We start from the raw sequence: 8,476 nt of genomic DNA, 5'->3' as shown, positions 1-8,476 counted from the left end.
CCCCCGCCCCGCCTCTTCCCACCAGCCCCTCCCTCCCGCCAGCTCACCAGCTGAGGCTGAAGCTGAGGCAGCCCAGGTCCGCGGCCAGGGCGTGCAGAGGATGGTGGGAGCCTCCGCGGGACTTGAAATAGACGTTGAGCTTGGTGAACTCCAGCTGCACGTCGCTGATGTCGTGCAGGAAGAGCACCAGGATGCCCACGCTGTGGTACCTGAGGAGGGAAGCCGGGCCGAGGGGGGAGGGCAGGTCACACAGCGTCCCAATCCCTGCCCTGAGGGCCCCAAGACAGGCCCCTGGGGCACATCTTCCCTGCCTTTCCGAGCCACCCCGCTGGTCACCTGCCCGGCCCGACGCCCCAAAGGGCAGGTCTGCGGCAGCACAGACTGCACTCGCCGGGGGACAGCGCCCCGGGGTCCTCACTCACTGTGCCCAGGTGCCCAGGGGCCTGCCTGGAAGTCCTTTCTCTAATCCGTCCTCATCTCTGTGACCTCTGACCCACCAGGACTGCTGGCTCCCGCAGGCCAGGGCCATTCTGTGTCCCGATCCCCCATACACTCGCCGACGTTCCCAGGCCCCTGGGATTTACCTGAACTTCGCTCTTGATATGAAAGCTGCAGGTGCCTCGGAAACGCGTGCCCCCTGAGGGTCTAAGGAGGCCTGAGAGCCGTCCCCCCCGGCCCCAGTGTTCCCCTTACGCTGCCTGAGCCCAGGTCCTGAACTCAGCCTGGATCGGGCCATGGGTCTCCCTCACCAGGTCTCTGTCCACACTGGCCTTCCTGTTGTTGGACCTTTGCACGTGCTGCTCCCAGCACCTAACGTACCTCCCGGCGCTGGCAGAGCCTTCCTCCACCTCCTGGTCTTCCTCACTGAGCTGTCACCCCTTCCACCCGCCCCACGGACACCTCACCGTCCCTGCAGGCCTCCATGGCTAATACCTTCAAACAAATTATTCTTTTCTTTCTTTCGTTTTCCTTTTCTGGGCGGTGGGGGCTGTTATCTGGTTCTATCCTCCAGAGCAGTGCTATCTACGGGTTTTCTAGAACAACAGGAAGGTTCTATACCTGCATTACCCCATGGGAGCAACCAGCCAGATGTGGCCACTGAGCAGCTGAAAGGTGGGTGGGGTGCCTGAGGGACAGATGCGTGATGTGTGATTTTTTGTTGTTGTTAATCCTCACCCGGGGATATTTTTCCATTGATCTTTTTTTTTAGAGAGAGTGGAAGAGAGAGGGCAAGACAGAGAGAAACACATTGATTGGTTGCCTCCTGCATGTGCCCTGACCAGGGCCTGGGCCAGGGAGAAGCCTGCAACCGAGGCACATGCCCTTGACCGGAATCGAACCCGGGACTCTTCAGGCCACAGGCCAGTGCTCTATCCAGTGAGCCAACCGGCCAGGGCAGAATGTGTGATTTTATTTAAGCTTAATTAAAGCTGAAATAGCCCCTTGTAACCAGCAGCTCCTACATTGGAGGGTGCAGCTAGAGCAGTGAGGCTGACAGGAACCGGACAAGAGTGTAGACCTCATTTAGATTTTCTATCACCCATGTTAAAAAAGAGAGAAATTAAAATAATATATTCTAATGAACTCCGTATACCCAAAATATTGTTATTTCAACGTGGGATGGATGTAACACAGGCCTTGGCGAGGTATTTTTATTCCTCTGCCTGTGAAATTGGGGTGGATTTGAGAACAATCAGCAGGCTGTAGTTCGGAGAGGATCAGTGGCCACGTGCGGGCTCTTAGGCTGCAGGGTTAGCTGCTCATGGCTGTGCTCCCAGCAGCACCTGCCACATGGCGGGCGTTCAGGAAACACCTGCTACGTGACCTGGTCGAGGTGCCACCCGGGTGGGGCTGGAGGAGGGGAGGGAGGGGATGGGACGGGGCTCCCTGCACCTTGTTCACCCTGTCCCCCTGAATCTCTCTGGAACCCTCCCCCAGGAACACCCCGATGCCCCCTCCCCCCAGGCACCAGCCCTGCCCTGTGCCAGCCTCCCGCCCTTGCTCATGCAGTGCCCTCCGCCCTCCTCGACTCACCGGAAGGCGTAGGAGGAGACGATGAGGACCAGGGTGACCACGTGGTGGACGAGCATGACCACCGAGTCCTTGCGCCAGGCGTCCATGTACAGCGTGGCATAGATGGAATGGCCGTAGAAGCTTCCCTGCAGCAGATAGGCGGCCGCGATGTCCCGAGGCACGGCCATGCCTGGTGTCCAGTCTGGGGAGAGCCGGACCGAGTCAAATCGAACCTGCAGGGCCTCCACCGAGGGACCCAAGTGACCCCACACGCTCTGGAGCCAGGCGTGAGTCCCCCCGTGCCGGGGCAGGCCACGTGCCTGCAGATGTACCGGCCACTGGTTTTCCACCCCAATTCTCCACCTGTTCTCTTTTATTTAATAAGCTTTATTTTCTAGAGCAGTTTCAGTTTTATGGAAAAAGGTGCTCCTACCCCTGAAATCAGTACCTTGCAGGATTTCCCTGGGTGCCCTTCCCGTCTTCTCTTAATTACCAGGCCCTCTCCAGCCAGAGGGCACGTTCCTGTTCCAGCCCCGCCCCTCTCCCCCCAGCAATTTCCCAACCGGATGGAGGCTGCTGCCCACCTCACGGTGCTGGCACAGCAGCTGAAGCAGAAGTAGTTTGCCCGCCTTCACTCAGGTCTCACCCCTTCTCAGCAATGCTGACACCCCCTTTCTTCTCCACCCATTACCAGGGCCGAGGGCTCTGCTCGCTGGGCGCTCCTCCTCTGCCCCACCCCTAACTCAGGGAGCCCCGGGAGCCCTGTTTCCTAGGCTCCACCCATGCCCCTGCCTCACGATGACCCTGCATCTGTGCTCTGGCCACTCCTGCAAAGGAGATCCATGCAGATCCCCATCCGGGGCCCCTCTCCGGCCCATGTCTTAGCTCACTTCCCCGGCCCCCCACTGCCCCTACCCAGCACTGCCCCAGCTCCTCCTGGCCTCTGAGTGTGTTCCCAACTGTCCTCTCTCCCCACGGGGCTCAAAGGCTGTAAACACACAGACCCTGCTACCCAGAAATTCCACTCCTAGGTATGTGCTCAAGGGAACTGAAAGTGGACTAGACAGGCCCTTGTACATGCATGTCCACGGCAGCACTAGTCACAGTTGCCAAAAAGTGGAAACAACCCATCAATAGATAAAGGACAGGCAAAATGTGGTCCTTCCACACATGGACTATTACTCAGCCACAAAAAAGACAGACACACGGACACACTGCGTGGATGAACCCAGAAAACACAATGCCGAACCCTAGCTGGTTTGGCTCAGTGGATAGAGCATCAGCCTGCGGACTGAGGGGTGCCGGGTTTGATTCCAGTCGGGGGCACATGCCCAGGTTGTGGGCTCGATCCCTGGTGGGGGACGTGCAGGAGGCAGCTGATCAATGATTCTCTCTCATCACTGATGTTTCTCTCTCTCTCCCTCTCCCTTTCTCTCTGAAATCAATAAAAATATATATAGACACACAAAACAACACGATGCTGAGTGAAAGGAGCCAGAAACAAACGGTCCACGTAAACTTTAACCTTCGTAACCATCTTTAAGTTCTGCATAAGGCACATTCACATTGTTGAGCAGCCATCCCCACCATCCCTCCCAGAACCCCTTCCTGTTGTAAAACTGAAACCGTCCTTGCTGAACCCCCGCTTCCCGCCCCCTCCCCCAGGCCCTGCTCTATGAATCTGACTCCTCTGGGGCCTCCTGTATGTGGACACAGTACTTGTCTTTTTGTGTCTAGCCAAAATGGTTACCTTTATGTTTCAAGCATTTTACCTAATAAAAGAAAGCAAAACTCCCCATGAATCAGACCTAATCTCCCCCCAGTTTAACACGTCCAGGGGCCTCTCGAAGTTTGACAGCAAATCGGGAATCTGCAGCTGGAGGCTCCCCCCGACCCCAACACACACACAACGGCCAGGTGCCTCTGTCCCTCTTTACAAGGAAAGCATGCAGAGCCTCGATGCAGAGTCCACTGTGGAAAGAGGACACCAGATCTTCCACCTATTACACCGGTAAGACTCACCGTGGGTGAGCATGCCCCCTCCCGCCTCGGGCCCCAGATCTGAGGCGGGAGGGGGGCATTTAATTTACCGTCCAGGCGTCAGCTGCCCTTCCCCACCTGTTGGAGGGCCGGGCTCTGACCTGCTCACAACCTCCAGCCTCCTCTCCATACGTCCCACCTGCTGCTCTGGGGACTGGATATCACCCCCTCTCTCACCTCCAATATCAGGGCCTTGGGCTCCCCAAACACAGCTCCTGGTCGCCCCTAGACCCAACCCTACTGACCCCCCACTTCACTGGGGAGCCCAGAACCTCCTCTTTTACACCGATCTCTGGTTTGGCAGCAAATCCTACCAGCTCTGCCTTCAAAACATTTTTCTTTTAAAAACATGTTTTTACTGATTTCCCAGAGAGAGGAAGGGAGACAGAAACATCAATGATGACAGAGAATCTTCAATAGGCTGCCTCCTGCACGCCCCCTACTGGGGATCGAGCCCACCATCTGGGCATTTGCCCTGACCAGGAATTGAACTATGACCTCCTGGTTCATAGGCCGACATTCAACCACTGAGCCACACTGGCCAAGCTAAAACATTTCCTAAATCAACAACTTCCCTCCTCTGCTCAGTCCAGTCCTGTCCTGGTTGGAGCCCCCACCTCTGCTCACAGCCCCCTGGTAAGTACCCTTTCTGCCCACCTGCCCTCCTCACACCCTGCCCTGACCAGGTGAGCTTCTCTCTGCTCCTGATGCACCAGGAATGTGTTTCTTCCAGGTCTTCACTCAAAAGCCACCTTTGGTGGGGCTACCCCCATTGCTGTAGAGCATGCCCTCCCCTCAGAGACACCCCACTCCCCAAAGTGTTCGCATCAGCACTTATCGCTGGTAACAGATTTTATATTTCACTGTCTGTTGGGGGGCTTTCTCTGACCTGCTCACAACCTGGTATACAGTTGGTGCTCAAAAAATGAGCCTTCAAAGAAGCAGGTAACTTGCAAGCATGGTATCGTAGCATCATTTATAAGAACCAAGAGGCAACTCCATGCCTGAAATTTTAAGAGTTCAATTTATGGTTCATTTGCATAAAGGAAAATTGAATGACAGCTAAAACTTCTCTAAAAATTTACCACGTGGGAAATGCACATAGGAAAATGGCCATGTGGGCAGCACAATCCCATGAGGAGAGCTGAGTGCCCAGTAAACCCAGTGCTTGTTACCAGGACCCTGCTATGCAGGGGCCCCATGCCAGGCCCTCCTACGGTGCCACCAGGAGCCCTCTCAGGCTGTTTATGTCACATGGCAGGAAGCACATCCATGATACACGGCCGGGTGGTCAGCATAGGAACAGAGGACCCCCTTCCCCATCACAGGCCATATTTTCTATACGGACCTGCTTGTTGGTGATAGAGGACACTGCAGTCAAACTTCTGTCCATCCCACCCAGAGCCAGGCCTTGACTACCCCCACATCTAACCCAATCCATGGGTGCAGCCACTTCTCACCATCTGTATCTCTTTGCCAAGCTGGTCTGAACCACACTGGTCCCTTACTTCCCCCCGGGGCCTTGCTACCATCCTCACCCAAGACTTTGCTATTTCAGCCCTGGCCAGTTGATTAGAGCATCACCCTGATATGCCAAGGTTGCAGGTTTGACCCCTAGTCAGGGCACATACAAGAATCAACCAATGAATCCATAAATAAGTGGAACAACGAATCGATGTCTCTCTCTGCCTTACTCCAAGTTGGAATGTCCCTTCCTCCCTCCCTCTCTCTCTCTCTAAAGAAAAAAATTAAAAGATTGCTGTCTCCACATGGCAGCCAGAGGAAGCGTTTTATAATCCATAAACTGTCCCATTTAGAAAACACTCCAACTCCTGCTACCCTGCTCTCTTGCTCACGCACCCAGCCTGTGCATGCCCCAGGGTCTTGCCTGTGCTGTTCCTGACACCTGGAGTGCCCCCCTGGACCCACGAAAGGGGTCACCCCCTCTAGGATGCCTCCCTGAGCTGTAATACGTCCCCAGGGCCCCTTGATCACCCTTGTCTGGAGCAGACATCCAGAATGGAGTGGCTGATGGGTGCCAGCTCCCCATGTGCCCTTCTCCTCAGTGTTTAGAGCAGAGCGATCCCTCGCCCCACTAGGGACCCACCATAGAAGACAGAGGGCGGGTCGTGGAAGAAGGGGTAGTCAGTGCCGAAGAGCAGGTAGGCACTGTAGCTCCAGGTGCCCAGATAGAAGAGGAACTTCCAGGCGCTCTCAGGCATCTTGGCGGCATCTCTAGGCTGGAGGCGGCACCGCTTGGCCAGGGGCTGTGGGTGAGAAGATGGGTGGCCATCAGGGCTAGGAGCCATTCCTTCAGGGTGGGGAGACCAAGGCCCAGGGATTCCCCGGGCTGGGCAGTGTTGGGGAGAGGCCCTTTGATACCCACAGCCGCCTGGAGTAACCAGAGCCCACGCGTGCCTGCCAAGAACTAAACTTAGTCCCCAGCTGTCTGGCTGAGGTGTGAGAGGGGAGAGATGGGAAATGTGAGGGCAGGCCATGAGGGCTCGGAGGCGGGCATGTGAGCATAAAGCAAGGGAGGTCAGCGGGTCTGCACAGGGGAGTCAAGCGGCTTGGGGGTCAGGGGAGCTGGGGTGACACACAGCAGGGGATTAAGGAAAAGGCATGGAGGGGTGTAGCTGTGAGCCTGTGGCGAGAACATGGAGGGGAATATGGGAACACCTGGGGGTGTGGGGGGCTGGAACCGCAGGAGATCCTCTGGGGCAGAAATGTGAGGGAAACGGTGCCTCAGAGGAGGAATCTGGGGAGACCAGAGAGGAACCAGGGCCGGGGGAAGATGGAGTGGGTATTTGGGGGAGGACATGAGGAAATTCTCTCTTTTGTCCAAGAGATAATGAGGCAAGGAAAGAGCAGCACAGTGAGATGGGGTGACCTTAGGGGACATCAGGGAAGACATGAGGAAGGTGGGGGCGTGCAATGATGAGGTCCTGAGGGATTGTACTCTGGGGTCCAGGGTGGGGCGGGGCCTCAAGCTCCTCAGGGGCGGAGCTCTAGAGCTGTCGGGCCAAGCCCCGCCCCCCTCCCAGAGGCTGAGGGGGCTGGAGCAGCTCCAGTTGTCATAGAGACAGCCAGAGCCAGCTCTGGTAACCCTTGGCAACCAGGCTGCTGCCAAAAAGATGAGCTTTGGCGGCCGCCGCAGCCCCTCTGCCTATTCCTGGGAAGGGCGAGCCTCGAATTGGGGTGAGAGGCTGAGGGAGGGCAGACCGGGAAGGAAGCCCGACCTCCAGGGACTCCAAAAGTCAGGGACCACCTGACCTTGCTGTCCCCGCCCAGCTCCCTCAGGAACATGGGAGGGGAGCCCATTCCACCTTGATGGTCCCAGAGTGACCACGTCCCCCCAGGAGCACTGGCCTTCATCCTCCTGGACTCCCCACTTCCAGCTGGAAATTGGGAAGGTGGGGGAGCAATAAAGCCCAACCGGGACCAGGCTAACTATGGGGGGACACTGTCATACTGCCTCCGCCTCCCTGAGCAGGGTGACAGCCAGGGTCTCTCCCACGTGGGTGATGTGGGGAGGGGGAGGGAACAAGAGCAGCCGGACAACAGCCTCTTCCCCGCCAGCAGAGAAAGACCCCTTTGTTGGTGCTGGGCGCTCTGTCCCTGCACCCCTGCCACGTCCAGCCAGACTGGGGCGCGGTGACGCCAGCTGGCCCAGGAGGGAGTCGCAGCTGAGCTCGGGGGCCAAGCACCTTCCCAGCAGCTCCCAAAGCAGACCCCTCCCTAAGATGGGAGGAGGCCAGGCACCAATGTCACCTCATGGTTACTCTCCAGCCGGGCGGTGGCTCTCCAGGCTCGCTGAAAACGGGGCATTCCCATCGCGCCCCTCGGAGGCCGCCCCGGGCCCTTCCGCCTCCCCAAGGCTGCGGCCACCCGCGTGGCAGATGAACCCAGGCCTTTGCCCCCCTGGAGGCGGGCGCTGACTCCAGGCAGACGCAAGGCAGCGACTGAGCCACTCTGACCCTACCCTGTAGCCACAGACAAGGGGGCTCTGCCGGCTGCACTGACCCTGGACCGCTCCAGCTTGGGCTCCAAGCCCCCCGCCCTCCCTCGCATGGCCCGAGTTCCAAACGCAGACCGACCCTATATCACGAGGCCTCCATGGCTATACACTGAGGCCTCCTGTCCCGGACTGACCCGAATGGGTCGTGCTCCGGTTCCCCCACATCACGAACACCCAACCCGTGTCAGGGACCCAACATCGCGGGTTTCCCGGTTCGGCCACACCCCCGCATCCATCCCCAACCCCATCTCGCACTGACAGAAAAGGGCGCGGGGCGGCCCAGGACTCCGCACCCAGAGCTCCTACAGCTCGAGGCCCCCATGTCTGGGACCCAGCTCGCAGAGACAGAAAGGGGTGCACAGCGGCCCGGGGTCCCCCAGCCCATGTCCTGGTCCCCAGCCGTAC

The 8,476-nt window shown here is 57.9% G+C and overlaps 1 protein-coding gene across 2 annotated transcripts in view; it reads right to left on the bottom strand.

Annotated features, from left to right (window-relative positions):
• CERS1 (ceramide synthase 1) overlaps positions 1 to 7,949 on the bottom strand; it is an 11,292-nt gene extending 3,343 nt beyond the window's left edge. The window contains exons 1-4 of one of the 2 annotated variants that reach the window (XM_006778350.2): positions 7,825 to 7,949; positions 6,161 to 6,320; positions 2,035 to 2,215; positions 48 to 209 (exon numbers count right to left, since the gene is read on the bottom strand). In XM_006778350.2, the coding sequence (XP_006778413.2) occupies positions 48 to 209; positions 2,035 to 2,215; positions 6,161 to 6,320; positions 7,825 to 7,887 (566 nt within the window). In that variant the 5' untranslated portion in view covers positions 7,888 to 7,949. The remainder of the gene's footprint in view (positions 1 to 47; positions 210 to 2,034; positions 2,216 to 6,160; positions 6,321 to 7,824) is intronic. The other variant, XM_015557780.1, reaches the window with a different exon arrangement.
• Between the last annotated feature and the right edge of the window lie 527 nt (positions 7,950 to 8,476).

Source organism: Myotis davidii, unplaced genomic scaffold (genome assembly GCF_000327345.1).
Source record: "Myotis davidii unplaced genomic scaffold, ASM32734v1 scaffold448, whole genome shotgun sequence".
Classification (NCBI taxonomy): Eukaryota; Metazoa; Chordata; class Mammalia; order Chiroptera; family Vespertilionidae; genus Myotis; species Myotis davidii.
This window is presented reverse-complemented; position numbering and strand designations above follow the sequence as displayed.